At 27.6% G+C, this 15,914-nt stretch overlaps 1 protein-coding gene across 1 annotated transcript; it reads right to left on the reverse strand.

Moving 5' to 3' along the window:
• Window positions 1-4,655: 4,655 nt before the first annotated feature.
• Window positions 4,656-13,984, reverse strand: LOC118446431 (uncharacterized). Its single transcript, XM_085659421.1, has 19 exons — window positions 13,915-13,984; window positions 13,351-13,838; window positions 12,912-13,241; window positions 12,628-12,793; window positions 12,181-12,389; window positions 12,008-12,097; window positions 11,745-11,908; window positions 8,198-8,336; window positions 8,050-8,139; window positions 7,845-7,896; window positions 7,608-7,729; window positions 7,407-7,513; window positions 6,953-6,986; window positions 6,556-6,623; window positions 6,250-6,452; window positions 5,874-5,985; window positions 5,713-5,821; window positions 5,631-5,648; window positions 4,656-4,823 (listed from the first exon to the last, which is right to left on the reverse strand). The coding sequence occupies exons 2-19, from the start codon at window positions 13,834-13,836 to the stop codon at window positions 4,656-4,658; spliced, it is 2,667 nt and encodes an 888-aa protein (XP_085515547.1). The 5' UTR covers window positions 13,837-13,838; window positions 13,915-13,984.
• Window positions 13,985-15,914: the final 1,930 nt, after the last annotated feature.

The following is a 15,914-nucleotide window of genomic DNA, read 5'->3' on the forward strand; positions in this document are numbered from 1 at the left end:
GCTATCGTATACATATCGATTCGTTTGCAGACTAAATGCGGTTTCTACAAACTGTGCGAGCCCTTGCCCGCTAACTTGTGAAAATTACCAGAATCCTCCTGAAATCTGTCTTACTATTGTTAGTAAATTTTTCTGTATTTATCTATTCATCGATGTTCCTAAAATGAATTAAAATATTTTTATAACTTAATTAACTTATTTATCTATTTGGTTATTTTTACCTTAGTACTACAGAGCAGGATGTTTAGACGTAAACGAAACTGTACTAAATAGCAAAGGAAAATGTATTTTATTCTATGAATGTTAATCTCATGATAGTGAGAAATGTGCTCAGAAAATTTCGTATAAATGTCTAATTTAATCAGGTCGAAGGATCCGCACATGTGCTTCAATAATAAAATATAATTATAGTGTATTTTTTGAATTATTTATTTTTTTCATCTGACATTAATACGTAGATTTATTATAATGTTAATATTTTATTGACTAAGTAGTCATTTGACTAAGTATCAGAAAAATGTGACATTATAAAAATCGCGTTCAGATTACATACAAATAGTCGGCTATATATCAAAAACGATTTCTTAAAGAGAAAATAATTTATTTATTCATTTAATTAAGAAAAAATATATTTGTATTTATTTCAATTGTTTGCGTGTACCAAAGTACGTATCATAAAATAACAGTATTAATAAAATTTAAAATTGCATATAAGTTTAATTCATTGAACAAGAAAGTAATATATATATCTTAATTACTATTATCTTCAAAAATAACAATCTTCAAAAATGCCGATATTCTTTCCGAATCAGTGTCCAAATTCTTTGTCGTTTGAAATTTCTTGAAAATTCATGTTATAAACCGTCATGTTGAAGTATTATTTTCAAGAATGTAATTATATAATAAACAATTGAAATAAAATAAAAAATTCTATAAGGGAAATCTCGATACATAATATTAGTTAATAAAACATTGTGTATGTGCACAGAAAAGAGATATTTTTATTGCAATATCAAAAAAAACATAACTAAAGGCTTAAAGCCGTTTATTAATATTGGTTTTATAATGGTTTATAGCGTCAATGAGGACTAATTCTTGAGTGATTTTGATAAACCATTATTTTAAAGATTAAGGTTTAGTCTAGGATACATCTTTTTCGAATTTTTTCGAAAAGTTTTATTTTTTTTTGGAGAAAGTCGTGTTAAAAAAGGATATTTTTTCGAGAATAGTTTATGCACAAATAAAAAATTTTTTCAAAAATTTGAAAAGGATGTATCCTAGATTATACCTTCGTCTTTCAAATGAGATCTTATTCATCAAAATTGGTTAAGAATTATTCCTGTTCTCATCGTTGGCATAAATGAAGTTTTTAACATTTTTCATGAAGAAAAAGCTTTTTATTGTGGCGTCTCTCGAAATTTTACAACAAAAGAGAAGGAGTTCGTATCTCCATTATTAATTTTATATACACATTTGAATGGTGTATGTTTTATATTCGTAAGTAGCTATTGCCTGCTTTTTTGTGTGCATGAATAGCTAATGCTCAGATTTCCTGATCTATGTCAAACACAAAGGAATACGTTTCACGATCCTTATACGGAGAAACTCACTCAGCTATTTTAATGAGTTTTGGACAGATAATTTTATGATAAAAATAAGGAAATACGAGAAATGCAGAAATTTTATAAACAATGAGTAGCATATTAGCAAGCATTTAGATTCAGGAATCGTAGATTCGAGATAGAATGATTCCGCCAGTTTCTTTTTATTATTTCGATGTAAATGAATATAATTAATTAATTTATTTTTTGTCCTTATTTAATAGTTTAGTAAAGCGTTATTATTTAATCTTGTATTTTTTTTTCCTCCACTGTTAGTTGACGTACAGATCTATATTAGATAGGATACATCAACCGTACAATTTTGTTTGGTGATAAATGCATATAAATTGTATATGCGTATATACATTTGTTTATTATTTTATTAAAAATAATTAGCGAATGTATACTTATATATTACAGAAATCAAAACACGAGTTCGTTTTAACATTATCTACGAGGTCTTTTTTCCCCAGTGTTATTTTTAATAGTATCCTCTATAGAAGTAATCCATTTTATATTATTATACTATTACTATTACTATTACTATTATTATTACTATTATAATAATAAGAATAATAATAAAAAGAAGTAGAAGAATATATTTATATTATATCCATCATGTACACATATAATGATGAGAATTTTTAATAATAAAAGAAAAAAAACTATATCATCTCACATAATGATTTCTCGTAGTTATCATATGCGTCAATTATATTTATTATTCTCTATAAATTTGTCGCAAAACAAATATATATCGTTGTCGTATCTAGTATGGATCACTCGCTATTATCAGAAAATGATATAAATACGAGAGACTGAAAAATGTGACTTTACAGTCTACTAATACTACCTATTCTAACTATCCGAACTTGATTGTTATATACAATAGAATTATAATAAACTTATACACCGATACAATTGGCGAATGATGAGGACAGTGTATCCCGCTTGCGCTTGTACTTCATATTTTGTCCATACATGTCACTGAAATCACAAATGCGAAAAATAATGAATAGATTCAATGGCATCATTTAGCATATTTTTTATTTTGCAAATGGTTTTCGGTTTATCTTGATTGAATGTAAATATTCAGTTAATTGGAATATGTGTGGACAGACTGCTTTAACAAACATTCATAAATGAACATTAACCAACAAATATCTGTCGAGTAATTGAATATTCATTTACGCATACGTGAAGCCAAAATGATCGATTATCGGCTATCTAACAATGAGAATAAATATTCTCGAAGTTGCTCTCAAATTAATACAAAATGTAAGAGTACTCTGGAAAACAACTGTCGTAAGAAATTCAAATGGACATATTAGTATACTCACAGCGTGGGAATAGAATGAAATGGATTTAAAGAAATAGAATATAACATATTAAAAATATTCTTATAAATATGAGTACAATATATTTCTATTTTTTGATACGAACAGTCAAAAAACAGTTACTTTATATTTGTCTAAGTTAATTAATGATCTGATCTAATCTGAAACTACTGATTGCGTTGTGTAAATATTGAGTAGAATTTATAAACCTCGTTGTATTAGGCGGACCGGAAAGTAATGTCGCTTTCTTAAATTAAATTCAAATGAATAAATTTTTAACAAGTTTTTATTTTTAATCACAATCAAATATCGACATGCGCAGAAACGACATTACTTTCCGATCCCCCTAATACTTAAACCACATTTATAAATATTGCGTTATACAAAAGATATTTAAATATAAAGTAAACATGATAGGCCATATGCGGAGATAGAAGTAATTAGCGAATATAAATTGAAGCGCATGAAAAATGTTTCCATTAATCTTAGTTTTAAATTTGGACTAGTTCTAAATCATCATATCTCGAGTTTCAATGATCATTTTTATCCTAGCTTCTTGCGTTGTATGTAAATATTACAATATATCGATTTAACGATAAACAATGATAATTACATAACGATTCGTATGATATAGCTATTGTATGGACGCTAAATTGCGGACCAAATGCAATTTTTACCAGATGTAGAAATGCTTATCCATTAACTTGTGAAAATTACAAGAAACTTCCTAAAGTCTATCCTGGTGTAAGTAAATTTTTCTGTATTTATCAGTCTGTTGACGCACACGTGCGTCTCTCCATTGTTCACGGTACTTTCTCTTAAGAATCATATAACACTATTGGAAACAGTTATCCTTAGGAACCTATCGATTATTAACTAAACAAAACGCATAGATAAAAAACACATGGCCACATTTGTTTGGGCTTAGGCATTCTTAGTAAAATATCTGGGTTTCGATAATATGTCATCCTGGCCAATTAATAAATAGTAAAAGTAGAAGCCTAGGCTCGATAAGCTAAAGGCTATCTATGCTTAGATTTGAAATATCCGTTGACACTATAATCTTCAAGAGCACTAGAACAAAGGGCACACATGGAATGTTTAAACATTCCAATGAAATATCCGTGACCAATGGGCATTTATTCTTTCCCTTTCCATAGGTCAAATTTCGCCCTTTACCAATCTCATTTAAGTTTACGTGGATTGTTCAAAATAGGTCAAAGGGCAATCAAGTTACATTTTTCGGGCTCACACCATCTAAGGAGTCAAGTTACATCTTTCAGACTTACAACGTCTAAGCTCTCAAGCCTCCTTCAGAATTAACCAGTATAGCTAACTACCCATCATACACGAGACACAAATAATTGTAACTCATCCAATCAAATACACGATGAGATTTACATATCACAATTACTTCTCCATTTCTCACGGGATCCTTTAAAGAACGCGCGTTCTTCCATTAATTTGCGGGAATTCGGATAATAAGAACGAGACAGGGAATATTTCCTCTGTGCGAATCGACTGTCATCGCTGGTCCGATGCGAGAAGCGCATTTTAAAAACGCTCTTGTCAACAATCAACACAGTCTATGCTTTTTAAACAAATTAAATTAATTTTCGTAACTAACTTATTTATTTAATTATTTTCATCTTAGATTTACGTAAAATGATGTAAATGCATAAACGGAAGTTTATTCAATAGCTAAGGAGATTGTACTTTACCCAGTGAATGTTAATCTCTCATGATAGTCAGAAATGTGCTCGAAAAGTTTCGTGCAGATGTCTGATTTAATCGAGTCTAAAGATTCGCATATGTGCTTTAACAACCATTCTGATTGATATAAATGAGATAAGGAATTGATAAAATGACTTCCGATTATTCCACGCTACATTTCAATTATTCTTTATATGCAAACACGTGTTTATATTTGAAATTAATTCTAATTGATTAAGAAGGTGTTTGGTAAAGTGTCTTTGGTAAAGAAATCTAATATGTTTCATATTCATTTAATTAAGAATACATTAATAGATACAATAAATATGCAAAAAATCGTTTAAAAGGTTATTCTATTCACGTCAATCATCCATTGCAAATGTAATATAAAAAAATATAGCATATCTTAAACAATTTCATTCGATTATATAGATACACATATACATATATACGTATGTGTTGTTTATAATAACATATGGGTTTTTAATACATCGTGATAATTAAAGTTCATAGAAAATGAACGATTCTTTTTAATTAATTCTTTTTTTTTTTTTTTGTTCTGATTAGTACACGTTACAATTTCCGTAAAGACCGTAAATCGAAATATTTCAAAAGCATAAAAATATTTACATGCATGCTTTCGTTTAATGAATAAAAATGTGTTATACAAATGTTTGAACTTATTAATATAATGAAGAAATTTTATTTCAATTTAAAACAGTGCTTAATAATGCAAAAGCTTAGGTATACTTAAGGGTATTTCTATTCAGTTAAGAAATTACAAGCATAATATATAAAAATTCATTCAGTATGAATATTAGCGTAATCGTTAATACTTTGTGAGTGCTCATTTGTAATTAACGTATTCCTTTATAATATCTTTTAATACCGTTCTTTCTTTTTAATAAATATTGCAAAATTCTGACAATTCCATTGACTAGATGCAATCGAGATAGTATCGACATTTCCTTCCTTTTACGAGCAAAAGCATATCTTTCTACAATCAAAATACAAATATTAAAAATGATACGAATTAAGATAAGGAAGATAAGGGTTATTACGCTAATTATGTGAACCGGTTGATGCTTAATCATACCATCAGATTTCTTTTCCATATCTCTTAAGCGATTATTCATTCCATTATTGAGAAATTTCTTTAAGTTGGAATAGCTTTATGATTTAACAAATGAATATTAACATTATTTTTTAATTGTGTACTCACTGAAAATTGATGAATGGATTGTGTTTAGATAAAATGATGCCAGCTGCATTTAAACGTCTTGTATCGACCAAAACAATATTACATGGCGGTTTACTAATTACAATATGTTTCACTAGCTTTGACGTGTAGATTGTAAATTTATGATTTTTATAAAGGAATATTATTAATAAAACCATGTTTAAATATGTATATGTATATATATTTATATTTAAATAAATTATTATTTATTTACTATTATTTCATAAATCCTTTGGATATAGTTAGTGGCAATTTTTCATCGTACAAAATCAAGTTCATTTCCTTTTCAAGCGAATCATCCGAATTTTACAAATAAATATTATCATTCATAGGAACAACTTAATAATAGATATCATACTCATTGCAAACATGTCATAGTCAGCCGTACTGCGAAGGACGGAAAGTTGATAAATACCATCTTTAACGAAGCCTTCTAATGAGCGAAAAGGTAAGACGTTGATACCAATTGTAAAAAAGCTCAAAGATGCAGAATATGCGGCCAATAAGACCAACCGTACAGCCAAAAGCAATATAGAGAAGTATACTATTTTTAATGGAAATCTATCAGGAATATTTAAATTAAACAAATACTTTGTATAAATATGACTGTTAAAATAGAAATAAGAATAATCAAAAACAAAAATGAAGAAATATCGAATAATACCTGACAGTCCCTGTTAATAAAATATATCCTAAATGTTCAGAAAATTGTTGAATAATAATTTTCCAATGCTATGATTGTTTTTATCTTTTATTTTTAGTAAAATCGATACAACGATTAATAACCCAAATACAGCAATCCAAATAGATTGAGAGAAAGTCAAAGAAATAAATTCATGTACGTTAACGTACGAAAAAAAGAAAGAGAAATAATTCGATTGAAAGTTATCGCATTATAAAGTAAGATATCCATTTAATCTCGAATATATCTGGTTTCTTTATGTAGAGAAAAATTTTTGTGGCGGCAAGAGAGAACATAAAGTCAACGGCATTCAATCTAGTATTTATCATAATAAATGATGAAAAACAAATGTTTGCAGAATATAATTCACCCATTATACCAATCCAAGATTTTTCTTCTGGGTTCCAAGACAACTTTAAATTTAAAATTCAAAGTAGTACAAAGTTCTCTTAACACTACCTGTTAACCCGTCTAATTCATCAGCTTCGTTTATGTATTCGAACAATGATAATAAAAAATCTAATAATAATAACGAATACAATCGAATGGAAAATAGATAATATATTTAGATCGAAAAAATATTTTACCTTAACTAAAATGGATTCATGGTCAAACGCTTTAAATTATATCTTCTCTTGTAAAGAGGAACTGAAACTATTTTAGTTTCATTACTTAATAATTGAATCATTAATTTAATAATTCCTTTCTTTAGCTATTCCAAGTACATCATCGATCTCTGTTAATAGATTCGTGTTAATAGAATATTACTCTCATAAAATATTTTCCGTATTGCAACGTACCAACATTTCCGAATCAAATCTCAAATGAAATACATATGTATTCCTGGAGGATTGTTACAATAATCGGGATCATATCCCTCGTAAATAAATAAAACTACCCACATTTCAAAAGATATGTCAATTCCATCGATATCTTCTTCCTTTTACGTGCAAAAATATATCTTTCTATAAATAGAATAGAAATATTGTATTTTAAATAATACCAATTATAATGAAGATGATAAGGGTTATTACGCTGATAATGTCAACCGGTTGATGCTTTATTATATCATTTGATTTATTTTGGAATAACTCGTTCTTTAAACGATTTATCATTCCATTGTTGATAAATTTCTGCAAACTTAAATAAGTTCGTGCTTGAATATAGATTAAATTAAAAATAAATTTTATTGGATAAATTTGTACTTACTTAAAATTAATTACTTCGGTGAATTGATTTTTTAGATAAAATCATCGAAAATATGTCGACACATTCTGTTTCAACGGGGACAGCATAGCATGGTATTTTATGATCTACATTACCCTTTAGAATGTCAGACGTATAAAATGGTAGTTTATGATTTTTACAAATCTGTAACTTAATAACTTGTATGTAACAATGAAATTATTATTTATTACATTCATATATAAATAGAAACGTTAAAATTCATTTTTAATGTATAACACTTCATTATACTTTTAAAAATTCTTCCATTACATTTATTGTCAATTTTTCCTCCTCCAGCATCAACTTCATCAATTTCTTTGCAAGCGGATCTTCCGAATTCTATAAATAAATATTCTCATTGAATAGGAACAACGTCTATAATACGTATCATACTTACTGCAAACAGATCATATTCAGCCGTATCACAAGTGACGGAAAGTTTAGTACTATCTTCAACAAATTTCTCTAATGATCGAAAGGATAATTTGTGAATAGTGGACGTCAAATAGCTTACACTGGTCTGCAACGAAATCCTCCTTCAAATAAAAATTTTATGAATATGAAGATTTTAACGTGCTGAATGTACATTTGCTTTCTATTTTTTATTATCAAGTATATATTTTTTTTAATGATTTTTTTTTCATTTCTCAAAATTCAATATCTGTTGTGTTTCGTTTTTGCATTAATGCTACTTTAATCCATTTAAATCGTATTTATATATACAAAAACGATTTGAATTGATGGAAAGATAAAAAAGGATATCGACTGACGTTATTTTTACACCAATGCATGCGCATGAGCATTTCTCGCTGTGGTTCCATGGCGCTTAGTATATTAAAAAGTTGTATAGTGATTGTTTCTATTTTAAACCGGATATTTTGGTAAGTTATGCATAAAATTTATATTTGTTCTCTATTACAGAGAAAAAGAAAGTCGCATATTAAGAATGTCATGATTTAGATTGAGCAATAACGTATTAACCAATAAAAATAAAAAAAATAAAACTATGGAAATATGAAGTTGTTACTGGAAAAAATTAAATATTCAAAGTACTTATGGAACATTTGTGCTGATCTAAAAGTTGTAAGAATGTTAACCGGTCTGTAAGGAGATCACAATATTTTGTTGTTTTTTATGCGAATTAGACAGTCGCGCAAGAGATGAACACTACGTAGTAAAAAACTGGCCACGAAGAGCGATCTTACTTAGATTTCTTTCCCGAAAACTTGGCGCAGTATCCGATGAACATGGACAAAGGTATTATATTGCACAAAGAGAGACCAAATAACGGGAAATGGTCAGAAGCAATACCGGCAGATTTTTGTTAGTTGATTCACCGCGAAACATCAATGGAAAATATGAAAAGGAAGAAAACTACAAAATGAAAAACCATTAATATACAACTAGTTAGATTGTTTTAATGATTTTTAGTGTTTTGGAACGAATTATAACTTTTGTTGTAAATATTGTCGCAATCATTAAATTTATGATTATAATTTTAAGTAAAATAAATTGTAATGGATTAATATAAAAAATCCATTACAAAAAAAAATTTATGTGACATATAATTCTTATTACCATATTTCGATTTAGAAGCATTAAATTTATAATAATCATTGCAATAAGCACAGAATTATAATAATCCCATTATATAATAATAAGAAAGCAAAAAAAGTTATTTTTTGTAGACAAGTGTTATCAAAGTGGCAGAATAAGCGACCGATAAGTCAACAGCCAAAATATATATAGAGAAGTATGTTATTTTTAACTATGATCTATGTGAAAAGTCTAAAATATAAACGAATAATTTTGCGCAAAATATAATTATTAAAAAAAAAAAGAAACTAAATGAACCGAAATATCTAAGTAAAACCTTCTAGTCCCTGTTGACAGAATATACTCTATATATCCAGAAAATTGTCGTATAAGAAATGTCCAATGTCAGGATTAGTTTCAATTTTGATTGTAAAAATATCAATAATATCGTTGCTATAACCAATATTCCAAATATAGCTATCAAACAGCATTAGAGAAGATCTAAGAAGAAGTAAAAAATTTTTGTAATTCGTTATGTTTAACGCGTGGAAAAAGGAAAAAGAGAAATTTCGATTATGAATTATCGTACTAGGAAATAAAATGACCATTTATATGAAAAGAAAATGAATATAATGCCGATGTAAGACGAAATTTATAAGAATTATTAATTACCTTTCATTTATTCGGAATATAACAACATTACAGACTTCGTTCGATATAATTTGCAAATGTCGATGATGAGAGAAACGTGTATATCGTCGATAAAGAAAATTCGTATATTTTTGCGATCTTTGGAAAAAAAAGAAATAGAGTATCTTTAAACGTATAAGGAACGTCATTTCTTTTTAAATATATTGATTGATGATTAATCAAACATTTTAATCCAATTTTATGAATCGACGTGTACGATGTATGTAACGTAAAAGAGGATCAAACGAAACTAAATTTTTAAACTAATGAGAATAAGGTATTACCACTTCGTATATTGTGATTGTTGTACGAATACAAATATATGTATGTATGTGATATATGTGTATATGCATATTCTTGAAAATAATTTTATGAGTTCTGGCACTGGTCTATTAACATTGATTTTAATTTTCTATTTTTCTTTTCTCTTTTTTTCTTTTGCTATGTATGCAAATATATATATTAATGAATACACGTACGCTTGTAACACATTTACACGCATATATACATATATGCAATTGTATTTTAAAAACCACATTATACATCCACATATACTTCCATTCCAATAATTTAATAACGATTCTGATCGATATAAATGAGATAAGAGCACTTGATAAAATTATTTTCAATCAATACACGCTATATTCTAGTTATTCTTTATGAGCAAACATGATATTATAATAAAAAATTATTATAATCGATAAAAAAGAAAGAGGATGTAAAAATATTTGATTATAACATTAAATTGATAATATGTTTCGTATGATAATATTAATTCGGAATATACAATAAATGGATATAATAATGATGCAATAATATCGTTTATAAGAATGTTTAATTCACGTCAATTATTTGTTGTATACGTAATATCAGAAAATTTTTATTCGTGGCTGTTTTTATCGATATAATTTGATAATATGATTTCCAAAATTAAAGCGTTAGAGTAAATATACTTAATCATTATATTCTAATTTAAAATTTCTCAGTACATGATCCGGGATCAAAATATTCAACAACGATTAAATAATTATAGGACGCTAAATAATAATTGCTACCTTAGAAAAGTTTTCATCAAACGGTTTTACGAAAAATCTACACATTTCGAAAGAATTGAAATATGCGTACACGTGTAATCGATCAAAGAAAATCTGTCATATACACAGGTCCACACGTTTAATGTTAATGGAAAAAATTCTATTATTTACAATTTAAAACTATGCTAAATAATGCGAAACCATAGATATGCTTACAGATGTTTCTGTATTCCATTCGGAGAATTACAATCAGAATATAAAGATTCGTTAACAAAGAGAATTATCATTGTCGTGATTAATTCATGCGCGTACACGTACGATTTCTCTTGCCTTTTGCAATATTTTGTATACTTTTCTTCCTTTTCGCATAAAATCCTGACGATCTTTTCAATAATATACTATTTACAATCGACATCTTCTTTCTTTTACGAATGAAAATATACTTTTCTATGATTAGAACGTAAATACTCGTTATTATACCGAATAGAATGAAGAAAATGAGCGATACAACGCTAATTAAGTGGACCGGTTCGTGGTTCAACATAAAATAGTTTAATTTCTTTTTAAATGTCGTATCTTTTAAGCGATCCATCATTCCATTGTTAATAAATTTCTGCAAACTAGAATGATCTTATGGTTTAATGTACGACAAAAGTAACTTCACATTTGTATCTGTTTACTTACTGAAAATTGATGACGTCAGTGAACTGATTGTGCTTAGATAATATAATAGCTAAACTTTCTATACGTCCTGCACTAATAGGAACCACATTGCATGGCATTTTAAATCTAATAGCTTCCTTTTTTGCAATTGACGTGTACAGTGCAATTTTTTGATTTTCACAAATCTGTAATTTAATATAACTAGTATAAACAATAAAACTATATATATATATACACACATATAAATTAGTTCTTTTGTTATTTTGTTTAATATTCCATCGTACTCTTCCAAATCCTTCCTTGATAGTTAATGGCAATTTTTTTTCTTCCGGCATTAATTTCATCAATTTCTTCGCAAGCGGATCTCTCGCATTCTACAAATAAAAATTTTTTTATTTATTTTCGTATAATTATTTCACACGATTGAACAACGCATATAAATATGTATCATACTCACTGCAACTATATCGTAATCAGCCGTACCACGAAGGACAGCAAATTGATAAGTACCGTCTTCAACTAAGCTCTCTAACGAGTGAAAGGGTAAGACAGGGATAGCAGACGTTAAAAAGCTTATCAAAGCGGCGGAATAAGCGGCCGATAAAACAACAGCCGAAAGAAACATAGAGAGGAATGCTATTCTTAACGATGATCTATCTGGAAAGTCTAAAATTCAAAGGAATTCTTATAATGTACTTACATACTTAGGTAAATATATAATTATTGTATATATACTATATATTGTGTAAATATACAATTATTAAAAAAAATATATATATAATTATTAAATATAAATAATTATTAAATATATAAATATATAACTATTAAAAAATAAATATATAATTATTATAAATATTAAAAAAAAACTAAATGAAAAAAAGAAATAAAACTGAATAAATAATACCTGCCAGTCCCTGTTGACAGAATATACCCCAAATCTCAAGAAAATTATCGGACAATAACTGTTTAATGTTACGATCCGTACCAATTTTTATTTTGAGAAAAACTAATACTATCGTTGCAAAAACTAATACTCCAAACATGGAAATCCAAACGGAATGGGAGAAAGTCTGAATAGAAAGGAAAAGAAAAAAAAATTAACTATATCTTATTAATTCACATACTTGAATGAATGACAAAAGAAAACATAAAGAAGAAAATCGATTTTATTTAGTAGTTTTATCTTACTTGAAAATAGGATGACCATTTGACTGCGAATTTGTTTGGTTCTTTAATGAAAATACAATTTTTCGAGAAAACAAGTGGAAAGGTGAAATCTACAACATTCAATCTTGCACTAGTCATAGAAAAATCTGATATAGAAATGTCAGCACGTCCGGCATATATTTCTCCGATTGCTCCTGACCAAGTATTATCATTCGGATTCCATCTTCCATACTCGTCTACTTTCGAGACAACCTTTAAACTAAAATTAAGACTTACGCAAAGTTCTTTTAATATTCTGCCGAATACTCCCTCTAATTCGTCATTCTCATTAATATTTACGAACGATGATTCCTGTGAATTTGAAAAGAGAAATAATAAAGTACTAAATGAAATGCAAATCTTTTTTCTTTTTTCTTTTTTTAATAAAATGAAAAAAACATTATAACGAAAAATATCTCACCTTGACTATAACGGCCCTTATGGTCAAACCCTGCAAATTATATCTTCTGTCGTAAAGAGATTTCGGAACCACTTTAATGATTCCTTTCTCTAAATTCCAAGTTGCAAAATCATTGATCTCGGTTCGATTCTTATAGATCGAATACCACTCACGTAAAATATTTTCCGTACCGCAACGGACCAACATTTCCGTGTTGAATTTCAAATGAAATATGTTACCTGGTGGATTATAACAATAATCGAAACCGCGTCCCTTGTAAATAAATAATACTAGCCAGGCAGCAAAAGTCATGTCGAATGTATTGGTCGCTAAAGAGAACTCATTGATAGCGTCGTAATTAGATATAATTGCGATGTAATGCGGTCGAACGATTCGTTTTACGTAGTACGATGATTCGTGCAATTGAGAAAAATACAAATTCGAGGTCGTAAAACCTTCACGAGAAAGTGCAAGCGTCCATTTGAATATCATCATTGTCATTTCCATTTCTGTGTAAAAAAAATAGAATAACAAATGAGGATTAAATAAAAGGAAAGGAATTACATTATGAAATAATTATCGTACCTTTTATCGATTCCCCATATAAGAATATTATCGATTTAGTTTCGTATGATTTACAAATGTCAATGATAAAAGGAACACTTGCGTCGCTGACAGACAATAATTCATACAATTTCCCGACTTTCGGAAGTAGCAAAAGGACGACAAGCGTCTTTAATCCCCCAACGAAAGTCATTTTTCTTTTTCTTTTTCTTTTTTTTTTCATATATGTTGAACTATTCTTGAGATTAAATAGATCTACACGTTTAAAAATTAATTTGTCGAAATATTTTACTCTGTGGCGAAATACGTCTCTCACAAGATTAAATTTTTAAACAGTCGAGAGGAATTATTTTCATTACGAATAATGCGATTGTCGCAACAGATCTGAATGCACGCTATGTCTCTGGGTTGTATACTCGTGTGAAGAATATGATTTTATGCCTGTTAACATTGAATTGTCGTCGATCGATTAGTATATTTTATTTTAATGAGTATTTCTTTTCTTCTTTTTTTACTTTTTTTCTACCGCGATGTTTGATTGTATTATTGATAATTCTATAAAAATAGGAATAATTTTATAGTGTTCTCCTTCACAATCCTTTCAATAATATATTTTACAATTGGCTTATGGCAGAAAACAAGATGTGTTATTATTCTTGCAAAAAACATTATCAAATATCTTACAATTTTGTGAATATTTTTTCGTTGCTTGAAAAAATGTTTCCGGGGAACTGAGATGTAATTAGAAATTATTAAAAAATATTTTACAAATTTTAAATCTTTAAATAAGAACTAATATTTTTTTTTTATTAAAAAGAAAAGAAAAAGGAGATTGAAAAAATATCTTTGACAATTGTGGTCAAAAATTTGCTTATTAATACTAATAAGAGTACTGAAAAGTTGATTGACCTAATTAACACGTGCTCAACATCAGATCATGTGAGATCAAGATCGAAGAAAAATGGCGGCTTATTAAACTTATTAACATACGATACGCGCTATTATCACTTCGGACTTATTCATTCAAACCAAAGTGAGTATTTCGTTGAGATGGTATATGGCAAGCTAATAAAAATAATTTTAACTTCGTAAAATTGAGAGAATGAAAACTTGCGACAGAGTTTTTTTTTAGAGAAATTTATCAATAAAATAAAATTAATAACAATTAAATAAAATAAATAAAATAATTGTGTCGGTTATTAATCGACATATGTATGTAATGTAAATTGTTTGGTTATAATACATTAAAAACTGCATATAATTCTAAACCTATTTTCCTAATTTTGCGTTTTAATTTGAATTTTGGATTAACGACATGTCAAAAAACAGTGCATTTCTTAATTACGAAAATAATTTTTGGAAATATATATTTGGAAAATAATTTTGAATAAAATTCGAAAATAAATATTACTTTGTCAGCATATTATTATATACTCACTATATGCTCACAGTTATTATTATCTTCCATTTTATCGAAAATATAATCCAAATTAATGTTAATAAAATCATAATACATTAGGAATCATACGAAAATTTCCTATTATTATAGAATTATCCTTATAAATACATCTGTATTTACGTTATTATATATACACGTAACACGTTAATATCACGATTATAAAATGCAATATCTCAAAAACAACATAACACTTCGATTAAAATAATAAAATAGGCGCTCTAATCGATATAAACGAGGCCAAATACTTAACAAAATGATTTCCAACCATCGCACGTTAGAATACGCACATATATATCTAACTATTTTTTATGCACATATGCGAACTTATTGTGGAAAATTATTTAATCTATTATATATATATATATATATATATATATATATATATAATATATTATATATAGTGAATGATAATGAATTGATAAGTATCGTCTTCAATGAAATTCTCTAATAAGTGAAAATATAAGACTTGGATAACGCACGTTAAAAAGCTTATCAGAGCAGCAGAATAAGCGGTCGATAAGATCACGGTCAAAAGAAATAAAGAGAAGTATATTATTCTTAA

This window comes from Vespa mandarinia, chromosome 9 (genome assembly GCF_050613455.1).
Source record: "Vespa mandarinia isolate Hongniang chromosome 9, ASM5061345v1, whole genome shotgun sequence".
In the NCBI taxonomy this organism is placed as follows: Eukaryota; Metazoa; Arthropoda; class Insecta; order Hymenoptera; family Vespidae; genus Vespa; species Vespa mandarinia.

Coding starts and splice junctions, on each gene's coding strand:
- LOC118446431 (XM_085659421.1), bottom strand. CDS start 13,836: ATGGAAATGACAATGATGATATTCAAATGGACGCTTGCACTTTCTCGT. Junction 8,337..11,744: donor ACTGACGTCATCAATTTTCA/GTAAGTAAACAG, acceptor TTTTATTTGAAG/GAGGATTTCGTTGCAGACCA. Junction 5,822..5,873: donor AATCCATTCATCAATTTTCA/GTGAGTACACAA, acceptor TAAATCATAAAG/CTATTCCAACTTAAAGAAAT.